Below are 15517 nucleotides of genomic sequence, written 5' to 3' on the forward strand. Positions count from 1 at the left end.
CAGTTGGTAGAGCATGAGACTCTTAATCTCAGGGTTGCGGGTTCAAGCCCCACATTGGACAAAATTTTAGGGGGTTGGACTAGATGACCCTTTGGTGTCCCTTCCAACTCTACAATTCTATTCTCTGCAGGTGCAAACAGTATTGAAGGCAGGATCATGCATACCCACTCTGATACCACCATGAGCCCAAGGCTGCGTATACACCGTGTGTTTATTTTGTTATTTTATTTCTGATAAAATTTATTTATCACTTCATTGAAAAGCACCCTGCACTGAGAACCCATACATTTAAAGCACACCCCCCCCCAAAAAATCCTGGGAACTGCAGTTCGAACCTCACAGAACTACAACTCCCAGCATCCTTAACAAACTACAACTCCCAGGATTCCGGCGGCGGGGGAGGGGGCGTGGAACTTTCCGTACATCAAGCTTAATGGGTTAAAAGCACCGAGCTCTCCTGCCTAGAGAAGGCGCAGCCAAAGCGGAGACCTTATTAATATTATTGTTGTTATGATTGTTTTTTTAAAAAGTTCCATACAATTCCTCTTCCTGTCCCGCCCCCTCGGTTGAGGATCCTTTTGGGTCGTTCCGAAGTTTGGAATTTTTATTTTTATTTTTGCAATTTTGCAGCGGCTGCAAAGGAGTCAGCGCCTTTTGGGAGCGGTAAGTTAAGTCGGGGCTTTGGGAGAAGGGGGCGATCGGAGGCGAAGCGGCGGATGGAGGGGAATCCGAAGCAAGGAGTAAACAAGATGCACACCGCTCTCCCCGCCTTCCTTTCCCACGCCTGCCAGCCAGATCAGAGGGAGAGCTTGTTAGCTGATCTTCGCTGGGCCACATACCCCACCGCGGGCTCTTGCGGAAAACAGAACCTCCACCTTCAGGTGCAGTGTACCCCTGTAGGCCAGATGCTGCGGGGAGCGGGGAGGAAAGAACAGCAACAACAACAAAAAATCAGGGCAGGGTTGTTGCTTTAATCTTTCGCTTGCAAGCTTCAGAACGTAAGTAGAGTTGAGCTGGAACACAGCTGGGAAGTTTTTGGTTGTTTTGTGTGTGTGTGTTGTGTTTTCCTTTCCCCTTTTTTTAAAAAAAAAATTATTGAAATTTCAAATAGTACATAATTATACGTGCACTAAACATGGTGAGACGTAAATAAAGAAGAGAAAAGGAGAAAGAGAAACAACCTATGTAGAAGGGAAAATAAAGGGGGAGGGGAAAACCCAAAACTATATATTTTTGCAAGGTTGTTATTGTTCTTCACCAGATCTTAACCTATTACAGTATATGTAAGAACGGATTTCAAATATAGTGGTACCTCTGGTTAAGTACTTAATTCGTTCCGGAGGTCTGTACTTAACCTGAAACTGTTCTTAACCTGAAGCACCACTTTAGCTAATGGGGTCTCCTGCTGCCGCTGCGCTGCCAGGGCATGATTTCCGTTCTCACCCTGAAGCAAAGTTCTTAACCTGAAGCACTATTTCTGGGTTAGCGGAGGCTGTAACCTGAAGCGTATGTAACCTGAAGCGTATGTAACCCGAGGTACCACTGTATCATTGAATTTGTTCATGGCAAGTCTGTGTTTATATGCAAGTTGTTGTTGTGTTGTTGTGAGTTTGTGTGTAAGTCTTCAGTCCAATTGTAGAAGGGAGCTGCATTTTTATTTTTTCAATTCATCAGTACAGTCATATCTCGTGTTGTGTCTGCTTCATGTTGCGTCTTTTTGCGTTACGTCCCGCGGCAACCCGGAAGCACCGGAATGGGTTACTTCCGGGTTTTGCCACTCACACATGCGCAGAAGCGCTAAATCACGCTATGCGCAGAAGCGCCAAATCACACTGTGCGCCTGTGCAGACGCAGTACTTCGAGCTGAGGGCATTTCATGTTACAGACGGTCTCCGGAACAGATCTCATCCGTAACACAAGGTACCACTGTGTCAGTCTTTTTGCTGTGGTGAGGGCACGGAGAGTCCACTCCTATTGTCCTTTTGTAAGGTTCCATGTGCTTGGTATATAATTCAAGAGCATATTTTGCTCTGTAAATGTAGGGTTGTTCCGTACAGTTTTGTTTATGATTTCAGTTACCTTCTGCCAAAATTATTTCAATATAGGACAATGAAAAAACATACGTTTTAAAGAAGCATTATCCCTATTGCATCTCTAGCAGAACGTAAGCAGAGATGAGCTGGAACACTGCTGGGAAGTTTTTAGTTTAGAGAAAAAGGAAAGGGAGGTGCAGGATGGAGGTGTATAAAGTTATGCAGAGAGAATATTTTCTCCCTCTCAGTTCTAGAACTCCGGAACATCCAACGAAGCTGAATGCTGGAAGGCTCAGGCAGATGAAAGTACTTTTTCACCCAGTGCAGAGTTTAACTACAGAATTCGCTCCCCTGAGCTGCTATGGATGATCACCAACCTGTACTGGTGTAAACGATTAGATAAATTCATGGGGGATAAGGCTTTCTACTTTCCATAGCTGCTGGCCTGCCACAGCATGGGCCTAGCGGGGAGGGGGGTCAGCTGCTCCTCCAGTAAATAAATAAAAATACTTAACAAACTGACCAATCGCATCACAGCTTGGTTCTGCCCCCCAAAAAAGTCCTGCCCCCCCAAAATAAATTATGGCTACGCCCATGAGTCACGATGATTATGCTTTACCTCTGCTGTTGAAGGCAATATATACCAGGTGATGGAGACCACAGAAAAGGAGGTTTCCATCTCGAACTGTCAGCTTCCCTTTGATGCATCTGTTTGGCAACTGTGAGAACAGGATACTGACCTAGATGGGCCATGGGCCTCCTCCAGCAATGCTCTTTTTATGTTCTTGGACTGAGGCTCCGTCCCGAAACTGCATCTGAAAGATATGGGCCTTGCTGTTCTTTTGCAAGGGGGGAGCGATAAATTTTATTCTTTCAACTTTACAAAATATGACATTTAGACCACTGCAAACACTATTTGAACGTTCATATGTAATTGACCATGAAATGCTACTCATTTAAGATATCCACCTCCCGGCTTAATAGGACAGTTAAAGCATCACAAAACACACTTCCAATGCTTCCTCCTCCAAACTTTCCTGCCAAATATCTGACTCCCAGAACCTGTGGCTTTGCTGCTGCACACAAATCTCTTTGTGCTCTGGATGTAATTTGTCTGGGCTCCAGGAGGAAGTTTATGGAGGTTCTTGATGGAGAGAAAATAGGGGAAATGTTGGGAATGCGATATCAGAATGCAACCATGCAGCTGACATGATCAAAGGGACGGTGCATCTTCCCTGCATGGAGGGGGTGGGGAATTATTATTTTTTGGCCTCTGGCTCCACCCTCCACTGGCATGTTTAACTGGATAGCTCTGTCCTTAGAGCAGGAGACCTAATCTCAGAGTTGTGGGTTCAAGCGCCACGTTCGGCAAAAAGATACCTGCATTGCATTGCAGGAGGTTGGACTAGATGACACTCGTAGGTCCTTCCAACTCTACAATTATGTGATTCTGTGTGACCCTTCCTTCCCCAGAAGGGAATGCAGCCCTCAGATTAAAAAAGTTCCCCTACCACTTCTGTACGGTGAACAGCCTTTCTGATGTGCTTGCCGTAGCCACGTGAGGAGGCGACACTGTTTATACTTTTTGAATTTGGTTTTCAATGTTTTATCGACGTTCTTCTCTCATTTTTTAATTGTACTGCTTTATCACTGATGCTTTTGCCACCTTTGGGAGGAAGATCGGGAAGTACATTCCAATTAATCAATGGGCAGCATCTAACCAAGTTCCATTGCAATTAATGGGACTGAGCTGGTTTGGCATGACAATTTCCCTGGGTCTGCTTTCAGTTGGATGAGCAATAAATAAAACCCAATAAGAATTCCCTGGGAAGATGTTCAGAACTTGTCTTCCAGATTCCCAGACTAGAGGCGCTCTTCTGCAGCTCTTTGAGGGTTAAATCCACTGAGCTGCAATTGCTAGAGAGGGAGGAGGTTTGGGAGGGAAGGGAGGGAAGAATGGGATTGCATTCATGAATGCCACTTCCTGTCTGCTGCCTTTGCCAACTGGGATTTTGAATTATCTTTGCAAGCGGCTGGAGAAAGATGTCTCAGAGCAGTGAATTGAAGGTACCTGGGATGATGGGTGGAGAGGAGGAGGAGAAAAAAACGATGGGGAGGAAAAGACAAATTGGGGGCAGGAAAAGCGGATTTGGGCAGGCAAGTCGAAAAGTGCTGTGGAAAAATCCCATAAATAACTAAAGAGGCAGGAAATCGCTTTCTGGCACAGTCTGGTAACAAGAAAGAGGGAAATAAACACAACCAGTGCTTCTTGGGCTCAGAAGCTGAGAGAAGGGATGCCTGAACTTATATATCAATGCATACGCTGCATTTAAAGAGAGATCCTTTCCCCCTGGGGATTGGGACTAAGCTGGGAACAACCTCTGTCGAATCGGCCCTGCAGCATCTTACGTGGGTGTTCTAGATGTGGGATGTTTGTGAATTCTTACCATGTTGCTCTTTAATTTTTTTATTACTTCTGCGGTAGGAGAGAGCTGAATTCAGCAGGAGTGGCACATCTCACTGCCGTGAAAATTAAGAACTCCCTTAATACCAGGTCAGACACATGGTCTGTGTGGGCCAGAATATTCTACATTGGCAGTGGCTCATCCCAGGGGCATTTCTGGGTATCTTAAAAACTTGAGGAAGGGATGTAGTTCAATGGTGGAGCATTTCCCTTGCCTGCAGATGTTTCCAGGCATGTCTGGGTAGAACTGGGAGAGAGTTGTTTCCTGGATTCTGGTCCGACTATAACAGATTACAGAACTGGGTCCAAACTAACAAAATGAATTTCCATAGGGACTAAGTTCTGAACTTAGGCAGGAAGAACCAGATGCACAAATATAAAATGGAGGACATTTGGCTTAACAGTAGTACATGTGAAAAGGATCTAAGGGTCTGAGTAGACCACCAGCTTAACATGAGTCCACTTTGTGATGCAGCAGCAGAAAAAGCTAACACTATTCCAGGCTGCATCCACAGAAGTATAGTGTCCCAATCAAGGGAAGTCATAGTACTGTTCTATTCTACCTTGGTCAGACCACATTTGGAGTACTGTTTCCAGTTCTGGGTGCCATAATTTAAGAAGAATACTGACTGGTTGGAATATGTGCAGAGGAGGGTGACCAAGATGATCAAGGGTCTGGAAACCAAGCCTTATGAGGAACAGTTGAGGAAGTTGGGTACCATATTTTTTGCTCTATAGGACGCACTTTTCCCCCTCCAAAAATGAAGGGGAAATGTGTGTGCGTCCTATGGAGCGAATGCAGGCTTTCGCCGAAGCCTGGAGAGCGAGAGGGGTCGGTGCGCACCGACTTCCCGCTGGGCTCCCAAGGCTTGCGGATAGCAGCCTGCAAGCCCAAAGCTGTTCTAGCTTCGGGATGGCTGCGCAAAGCCTCCGCAGGGCAGCGGGGTGCATTCACCCTGCTGCCCTGTGGAGGCTACAAAGGATGTCCCCGAAGCCTCAAGCCTTTGGAGTGCAGCTGCGCTCCGCTCCAAAGGCTTCAGGGATCTTTGAGGCTGGCGGTGGGGGAAAGCAACGCTTCCCCCCACCGCCAGCCCCACAAGCTCGGGGGGCTTTGCGCTGTTCCCCGACCTGCTCTTGAACGCACATTGAATGCACCTTGTTTTAGAGGGGGAGAACAAGAAAAAAAAATTTCCCTGTTCTCCCCCTCTTATGGTCCGGTGCGTCCTATAGAACGAAAAACACAGAATGTTTAGCCTGGGAAAGATGAGACAGATAGAGGGCTGTCACGTGGAAGATGGAGCAATCTTGTTTTCTCCTGCTCAGGAGGTAGGATTCAAACCATTGGCTTCAAGTTACAAGAAAGGAGATTCCAACTAACCATCAAGAAGAACTTTCTGATGTTGAGAGCTGTTAATCCATGGAACAGACTCCCTCTGGAGGTTGTGAACTCTCCTTTCTTGGAGGTTTTTAAGCAGAGGTTGGATGGGAATCTATCATGGGTGTTGAGATTTCTGCATGGCAGAGCATTGGACTAGATCACCCTCAGGGTCCCTTCAGACTCTACCACTTTATGTTTCTGAAACAATTTTTCACTTTCTGAAAGAATGCATGAACTGAAGTACAGGGCTGTTGTTTGAAACCCACACTTCGCTGAATTTTGCAGAGCAGTTCTTTTGTCAAGTAGTGTGTGCAAAAATGCATGCACTGGGATAAAGCGTGCATATACCTGCATATGCTGGCGAAAATGATGCACACAATTGCATTATGGAAGGGGAAATAGCTTTGGTATATTTGGCAAACTTGCACACACAAAAAGGTGTATGTTAGACATTTGCACTAAAACACTGTTGAATTTTCATGAAGGCTTTAAAAGAAAATTGCAAACTGGCAAAGAGTACTTAAGATTGGACAATGAAAGACTTAAAGAAAAAAAATGCCCATATCCAGTGCCCCCATATGGTTAAATAATAAAGGAGCAAGGGGCAGGAGATTCGGCTCCCAGTGTAAAATACCTGGGGCTCACTGCCCCTTGAGCTGTGCCCTAATAACACCCCTGGCTATTCCTATCACCTGCTACTTGTTGTTCCCTTTAGCTGACTCCCAGCAAAACAACACAGCCTTATAGCAATTTAGGGACTAACACATTATTATTATTATTATTTTTTAATCATTCTTTTTTATTGATTATTTCCAAAAAGCATACAAAGTAACACACAAATACAAAAAAAGGGAAAAAATACACAGAAAAGAAAAATTAAAAATAATAAACAACAATTATCATTTCCATATCATCCATATAACATAGTCATCTTTTGCGGGACTTCCTTCAGCCTGTCCGTAAATCATTCGAAGCAATAAATAAGGTTACACATTTCATTACTTATATTGTCATTATGCCGATTCCTAATTCCTGTTTGCTTTGTACAATAACTCTTAGTCTTTCACAGTGCGTCTCTAAATCCCTTTAGCGTTATTTGTCCTTCACTAATACATTCCAGATAATCTACATACTTTTCCCAATCTTTGGTGAACACTTGGTGTCTTATGTATCTTACTTTTCCTGTTAATCTATCCAACTCTGCGTAATCCGACAATTTAGATCTCCACTCCTCCACCGTTGGAGTTTCCCGTAGTTTCCACCTCTGAGCTAATACTACCCTTGCTGCCGTAACCGCATAGTATACCAATCTGCGGTCTTCCTTTTTTATCTCTTGTCCTAATATCCCTAGAAGGAAGATTTCTGGTTTCTTTATGAATGTGTACTTTAATATCTTCTTCAATTCAGTGTGTACTTTCTCCCAAAATTGTTTCACCCTTCTGCACTCCCACCACATATGGTAGAAGGAGCCCTCTATGTCTTTACATCTCCAACACTTATTATCCACCTTATACATTTTTGATAATTTCATGGGTGTCAAGTACCACCTATAAAACATCTTCATGACATTTTCCCTTATCGAAGTACACGCCGTAAAGTTTACCCCCTCCCTCCAAAGTTTCTCCCAATCCTCAAACTGTATACTATGACCTATATCCCTTGACCAGTGGGTCATCACCGATTTTACTTCCTCATCGCCTAAATTCCAGTCCAACAACATCCTGTATGTCTTAGATATAATTTTCACTTTATTATTTATTATTTCTGTCTGGAATTTTGAGTCTTTATCAGCATAACCTCTTTCTTTGATATCTTTACTAAACATCTGATTCACCTGATGGTGATGTAGCCAATCGTAAACATGTTCCTTTATTTGCTCATACGGTTTTAGCTTCCATTTCCCTTCAACCTTAGTTAGTAGCTGATCATAAGTTGCCCAATTGCTTCTCATATTTATGGTTTTTATACTCATTACTTCGAGAGGTGAAAGCCAATGTGGTGTTTTCGGCTCTAACAGATTTTGATACCTTTCCCAGACTTTGATTAGCGGCCCTCTAAAAATGTGATTTGCAAACCCCTTGTGCACTTTCCTTTTGTTCTTCCATAAATACGCGTGCCAACCGCATCTGTTATCGAAGCCCTCTAAGTCGAGCAGCTCCGTATTTGCCAATTTTACCCATTCTTTTATCCAACATAGGCATGATGCCTCATAGTAGGGACTAACACATTATTATCACTGCTTTTTTTTTCCTGGGGGGACACAGGGGTATGCCTAAACATTTTGTGAATCTTTGTACTTTTGTCCATTTTCTGCATTTATTTTTCCCAATTTGAACTATAAAATGGTGATTTTCTTGAGTCAAAATGAGAGTACCCCTAAACATTTTTTTAGAAAAAAGCACTGACTATTATTGGTGGTAGTAGTACTAGTAGTATTAATTAGTAGCAGAATCCAAGGGACACCTCCCAGGGCATGCCCCCCACTGCCAGATATTTGGGGGCAGTTCTTTTTTCTGGGTGTATTCAAGGGTATGCAGTACCGGCACCTTTCCCCCACAAATATTAAAAGTGTAATTTACTGTAACAAGTTCACGGTGAGTACTGGAACCTTTTTTCCTTAAAAAAAAAAGCACTTTGTGGGGCATGTAAGCTTCACCCCACATAATTGATTGCAAGATGCAGTACACAGACAACATTTGAATAGCAATTACCATCAACTTGGGGGGCGGCCCCCTCAAATATTTTATTGTGGGGGGGACGGGGCCTCGGCCCCTAAGAGTTTGCTCCTATGATGCTAGAGAAGTGAGGAGAAGCTGATCTAGTGGCTTCCTGGTTTTAGGGAGATCTCACAAGAGTCCTGCAAGATCACACAGGGAGGCACCTACAGTGCTTTCTCATGATCTCGCCAGAACGCAGAAGCTGCAGCCGTGTAAGTGGGGCTTTGGTGAGGGCAGCAAGCGGGGTCCATGGCATGAATGCAAAGCGGCACCTTCTCATTTTGCCTCAGGCGGCGAAACAGGACAGGCTGCCTCTGCTTGCAGGAGAAGCTCTCAGGTGCCTCTCAGGTAGCCTCATCCCTGAGCTTATCTGTTATGTGTTACTACCAACACCTTGAACTCAGCAGGTATCAGATTGGCAGCCATTGCAAATACTGCAAAGAAGGTGTTACATGCTGGCAACCTGCTGTGGCCTCTTTTCTTCCTCAGAGGTAGCCAGTGGAGAAATTGAGGAGGGGCAGGAGTAAGCCAGAGTTTCAGCACAATCATAAGGGTGGGTCTGTGAATCAGTGACTGCCAGCCCCCAATAATTATATGCAAGGATATTTGGGGAAGGGCTGTAGGTAGCTCAGTGGTAGAGCACATGCGTCGCATGCAAAAGGTCCCAGGTTCGATCCCTCACATCTCCAGGTATTTATTGTTGTTTCTTTGATTGATTTACCGCCTTTCATCATAAGATCTCAAGGTGGTTTACAAAATAAAATACAGGATAAAAACACAAGTAAATAATTACCAGCAAAACAATAGCCCCTTCCCTTCCTGCAGACACATTTAAAAGGCTGTAGAATATTAATCAGCCGAAGGCCTGGTTGAAGAGGAATGTTTTTGCCTGGCACCTTAAAATATATAATGAAGGCACCAGGTGAACCTTCCTAGGGAGAACATTCCACAAATGGGGAGTCACTACAGAGAAGGCCCGTTCTTGTGTTGCCACCCTCCAGATCTTGCACAAAAGAGGCACACGAAGAAGGGTCTCAGATGATGATCGCAGAGTCTGGGTTGCTTTAGAGCCAGTGTGGTGTAGTGGTTAAGAGCGGTAGACTCGTAATCTGGGGAACCAGGTTCGCTTCCCCGCTCCTCCACATGCAGCTGCTGGGTGACCTTGGGCCAGTCACACTTCTCTAAAGTCTCTCAGCCCCACTCACCTCACAGAGTGTTTGTTGTGGGGGAGGAAGGGAAAGGAGAATGTGAGCCGCTTTGAGACTCCTTAAAAAAGGGAGTGAAAGGCAGGACATCAAATCCAATCTCTTCTTCTTCTTCTTCTATGTGGAGAGAGGTGGTCCTTGAGGTATTGCAGTACTGAGCCGTTTAAGGCTTTATAGGTCAAAACCAGCACTTTCAATTGGGCCTAGAAGATAATTGGCAGCAGGTGCAGTCAGACCAGGATTGGTGTGATACGCTCAAACTGTGTTGTCCCAATGAGCAACCTGTCCACCGAATTCTGCACCAGCTGAGGCTTCTGAATCATCTTCAGAGGCAGCTTTACAGATAACACGTTGCAGCAGGGCTGGAAATGTCATAGAATCATAAAACTATAGAGTTGGAAGGGACCCTGAGGGTCATCTAGTCCAGCCCCAGGAACCCTGGAGAACTGCTGCCACTCATAATGCTAGAACTCAGGGACACTCCATAAAGCAGAATGTTGGAAGATTTCAGGACAGACAAAAGTCCTCCTTCACACAACCCGCAGTTAAAACTGGAATTTGTTCCCACGAGGTGCAATGGTGGCTACAAAAGAGGATTAGGCAAGTTCATGGAAGGTACTTGCTACGATGGCTGTGTTCTGTCTCTAGGGTCACCAGGCCTCTGTATCCCAGGTAACCCTGTTGCATAGGGGTTTTGCTTTTGAGGCACCTGCTTGGCCACCATGAGGACAGGGCTCTTGTTATGACCTCACGAACCACATGGACCAGAGGTCCAGCTCTGAAGAGTGCAGCTTCCGACTTCCCCCTCCTTCATTTGTTGCCTGGTATTCAAAAGTACAGTGGTACCTCGGGTTACATACGCTTCAGGTTACAGACTCCGCTAACCCAGAAATATTACCTCAGGTTAAGAACTTTGCTTCAGGATGAGAACAGAAATCGTGTTCCGGCGGTGCGGCAGCAGCGGCGGGAGGCCCCATTAGCTAAAGTGGTGCTTCAGGTTAAGAAAGGACCTCCGGAACAAATTAAGTACTTAACCCGAGGTACCACTGTACATTGCCTTTGACTTCGCAGGTTTCATCTTGCAGCTGTGGCTAATGGCTGCCAAAGCTGGATGTGGTTCTGGGGGAAGGTGGGGTGGCCAGAGAGAAAGAGAGACTGCCTTTCCCCCCGTTGCTGCTTTTTGACCCATAAAAGCTGCTGTTTGTTGGGATGACGAGAAATTGTGGGGGGGGGGGACCACTTTGCATATTAGAAGTGCTCTGTCAAATCCTTTTATTAGATTAATAAAAAGCAAGGCAGTCTCTGGCTCTAGGCTAAGCGCACCAATAAAGAAGCAGCAGGCCCCAGATGCATCAGAGCGCATGCCTCCCTCTTAACCCCCCTCCCCCAAATAAACCAGGATAGGATACACTACGCTCCCTCCCTTTGCATCCCTATTCTGGATGGCGAAGGGCCTCTTCTCGGACCAGACTCCCCACCACACCCTGAGACACACGCCTCTTTCAGCAAGATCTATGCCTATTTTTTTTATTATTATTTTTAAATCCAGCCTGCATTTTATGACCCGAATAGCAGGGTACAAATTATAACAGCAGTAAAGTGCTGGTGGAGGAAAGCTGGATTTACCACTGCAGCAGCCAATGTGGCAAGGCAGAGCTCTCAAAATAATTACACAAGCAGAGAGAGGGAGGGAGGGGTAATTAACTCAGAGTATCTGCTGGGTGTGCAGGAGGTCCCCAAATTCAATCCCTGGCAGCTCCAGGTAGGGCTGGGAAAGACTCCCTGCTCACATTCTCCCTATACAGTTAAATGACTTGGGTAAGCAGTCATGGCTTCCCTCAAAGAATTCTGGGAGGTGTCATTTGTTAAGGGTGCTGGGAGTTGTTAGGAGATACCATATTCCGCTCCCGGAGCTACAATTCCCAGAGTTCCCTGAGAAGAGGGATTGATTGCAAAACCGCTCTGGGAATGGTAGCTCTGTGAATATTTGAGTATGTGAAAAATTGCATTGAAAACGAGCTCTTTCATTAGGATTTCCACCCCCCCACAAAATTTGGCAGATTTCTCCGGAAATGTGAAAAACTGGAGGTGAGAAAAATGAGAGGCATAGAACTGAAATGAACTGACTTGTCTATCTCTATGGTTTCAGGTTCAAGTTTTTAATGCTTTTACTAAAGGTTCAAACCATACATTTAAATTACTATGATACTGCTGTCAACAGTGCTGGCTTCTCCCAAATAATTCTGGGAGCTGTGGTTTGTGAAGGGTGCTGGGAGTTACACTTCTCAGAGTTCCCTGATGGTTATACCATTGTGATGGGAAAAGGGAGTTTCCTAACAACTCTAAGCGCCTAGAATTCTTAAGCCATGGCTGTTTAAAGTGGTATCCTATAGTGCATTAGACATATGAAGTGAATGTGGCCTCCATGACCCAACTGTATTGCTGTGGTAGCAAGCTTTGTGCTTCCACAGGGCTCTTCCTGGGCCACCACCTCCAATCGCTAAAGCAGTGTGGGGAGCCTGGGGCCCCCCAGATGTAGGACTCCCACTCCCAGCAGCCCCAGCCACCATGGCCAATGATAATAACAATGGGAGTTGCAATCCAGCAACATCTGGAGGGCCACAGATTCCCCATTCTTGTGCTAAAGTTTGTGTAATATATCTGGTTTCGGTAGAGAGCCTGATCATAGTCATCACACGTGTGCACAGACAGCCTTTTCACTGGGTCGCGGATGTTTCCCTCTGCATTTCACTCTTCATCCAAAGCACAGGAGAGCGATGAAGCATACTGTAGTTCGCAAACGCTTGTGCCATAATAAAAGCATTAAGTCTTCGAGGTGCCACAAGGCTCTTTGGTCTTTTTGCAGAATAAAGTGTGGCAAATGTCAGTGTAGAACCACACAAGTGTGTATCACAGCAGCCACAAAATTAAGCTAGGAATTGGGAATGTGCCCTAGTCAGATGCAAGCTTATTAGGAGGCCTTAAGCAAGCCTCCCCTACTCTTTTTTTTAAAAAAAAAGCTTAAAAGAATTGTATCAGGTTTGCTTCTTTTCTTCCTGGCAGAGGTTCTGTGTCTGACTTTTTAAGAGGTGTGCATAACTGGCAGGGACTCTTAAGATTATTATTTATTTATCTCATTTAATGGTTTGGCGCCCTGCTTTTCTTGTAAAATAAAACCAAAGCAGCCCGCACCAGGGAATCAACAGATTAAAGCCATCCATCATTAAAAACAATAAAAGCAGCAGAACTGAAGCAGATCGCAAAAGTAACAGAGGCCAGCAAAATAAAATCGGTCTGTAAAATGGTAACAAAATTGCGGGGGGGGGGGGTTAGGGGGTGGCAGCATTGCAAAGCTACTCGGAGCTGCTGCCAAAAGCTTTTAATTGGTGAATAATAAACCAGGGCTACTCTCCTTGGTGTGAGGCTTCAGAAAGTAGGTGATCATGGAGCAGGACCTCCACTGCTGAGAAGAGAGTATGCGGTGTGCACAGTGCCATCTGGAGCCACCAACCTTTTGGGACTGGTGGGCACACTGGGAATTTTGAGAAATCACCATGGGCACCAGTCACAAAATGGCTGTCGTGGATGCATGACATAATGCAAGATGGCTGCCATGGGAACGTGGCGTGAGACAAAATGGCTGCCACAGCTGAAAGAGAAGGAGGAGAGACAGGAACACAAAATGGAGCAGATATGTGCCCCATCCTCAAATCTGGCACCCCGTCAAATGAGGAAATGGGTCTAAACCAGCCACCGCTGTGGTCACTCACTGAGCAAAGCTCTTTGCATCTCTCTTCTGTTCAGAATAGGAGGGAGAGAAGGGATTCAGTTCTGGCATCCGGTTAAATCTGGGCATGGGAATGTGTGTGTTCAGTGTAGGGGATGCTGAGCCAAAGTAAACAGTCCCTCATGCATCGTGGACTCAGAAGGATATTTGCTGAGACCTTTTGTGCATGCCTTAGGGAGGTACGTGCGGCTGGGCCCTCAAGTGCAGTGGAGGACACTGCCAGGTCACATCCACACCATACAATTTGAGCACTCTTGAGCCCACTTTCAATAGTCATGGCTTCCCCCAAAGAATCCTGGGAACTATGTTCAGGGTGATGACGGTTGTTAGGAGAACCCCCTCACAGAGCTACAGTCCATAACAGGCTTTAAAAAACTACAGTTTTCACATTTGGCGGGGGTAGGTGGATGGGAGGACACACAGTGAGTGTTAAAACTTGTATAAGAGTGTTATAAACATGTGGTGTGACCCCCCCAGTCATATCCACTTTAGTTGCATGGAATGAGGAAAGGCGCCATCTTGTCCTTCCGCCTCAGGCAGGGAAAGGCCTCAAGCCAGCCCTGTAGGTGATGGAGGCGATTTTGCTGTGCCTCGCCATATTCATGAACATCAGCTTTATGCTTGTAGCGTTGGAGAACGCTTGCTATTATTTATTTAAATTCCATTTAATAATTGCTTCCCAGAAAATGCCTCGAAGCAATTTCACAATGAAAACCAGCAGCAATAAAAGCAATTGCACAGTGACCTATATATTAAAATGAAAAACAACAACGCAAGGGAGAACAACAACAAGAAACGCTTTCATATGTAAAAGCAATTAAAAACCACTTTTGTATGTAAAATCAATTTCAAATCCGACGCCGATAGAAAATGGGATAAATATCTCCACTTAAAAGGCTCTTTGAAGAAGGAAGGTCTTTGATAGGCAATGGAGACTTTGCTTGTCTGATCTGTAATGGGGAAGGGGCTTCTGAGGGCAGGTACCAACATGCTAAAGGCCCGATTCCTATATCATGATGTGGTAATAACTACAGAAGGTCCTCTCCTGCAGAGTACAGGGATCAGAGATCTCAAGCCCTTACTAAAATAACACGAAGAATCAGAAAATGAATGGAAATTAAGCTTTCTATTGCAAGGAAGGCAGCCTCTCTTGCAGTAAAGTTATTTGGAATCCATTTCAGAACAACTGTGGTGGAGATCCTGGGTTTTACTGAGTAGACCCACTGAAATTAATGGACCTTCATTAGGTTGTGTCTGCTCTGGGCATGACTAACACTGGATATGCATGAGGGCGCATGTCCGATGGGCTTGCTGATCAGAAGGTCAGCGCTTCAAATCCCTGTGACGTGGTGAGCTCCTGTTGTTCTGTTCAAGTTTCTGCCAACCTATCAGTTTGAAAGCACACCAGTGCAAGTAGATAAATAGGTACCACTGCGGCCGGAAGGTAAGCAGCATTTCCGCGTGCTCTGGCTTCCGTCAGGGTGTCCCATTGTGCCAGAAGCAGTTTAGTCATGCTGGCCACATGACCCAGAAAGCTGTCTGTGGACAAATGCCTGCTCCCTCAGCCTGAAAGCAAGATGAGCGCCGCAATACACTAGTCACTTAACCGTCCAGGAGTCCTTTACCTTTTACTTTTTTACCTCATGCATGAGGGTATACATGCATTTTGACACATCTCTCCTCTTTTTATTTTAATGTCGTTTTAGTAAATCTATGATACAAATTTCTGATTGATGTGTACATTGTTAAAACTATGGAACTTGCTCTCTCAGCTTGGATTCATTTTAAAAGAGGATAAGACAAATATTGCAGAGGAGAAAGCTCTTAATAGCTACTAGACACGATGGCTATATCCTCGACTGTCAGAGGCTATCTACGCCTCTGCATGCCAATTGCTGGGACTCACAAGTGGAGAAGGCAGTGCTCCTCCCCT

At 45.2% G+C, this 15517-nt stretch overlaps 1 protein-coding gene across 3 annotated transcripts in view; it reads left to right on the forward strand.

The window, feature by feature from the left end:
- The first annotated feature begins 473 nt into the window (after window positions 1–473).
- Window positions 474–15517, forward strand: part of LOC309364463 (uncharacterized protein) — a 31526-nt gene continuing 16482 nt past the window's right edge. Inside the window, exon 1 of one of the 3 annotated variants that reach the window (XM_081901793.1) lies at window positions 474–663. Coding sequence is in view for 2 of the 3 variants with exons in the window: in XM_081901790.1 (XP_081757916.1) it covers window positions 717–881 (165 nt within the window). In the remaining variant the exon portion in view is untranslated. Of the gene's footprint in view, window positions 664–687; window positions 882–3978; window positions 4101–15517 lie in introns of those variants that run through there. The other 2 variants (XM_081901790.1, XM_081901791.1) reach the window with 2 other exon arrangements.

The sequence above is a fragment of the Podarcis melisellensis genome (genome assembly GCF_964234715.1).
Source record: "Podarcis melisellensis genome assembly, chromosome: 2".
Taxonomy (NCBI): Eukaryota; Metazoa; Chordata; class Lepidosauria; order Squamata; family Lacertidae; genus Podarcis; species Podarcis melisellensis.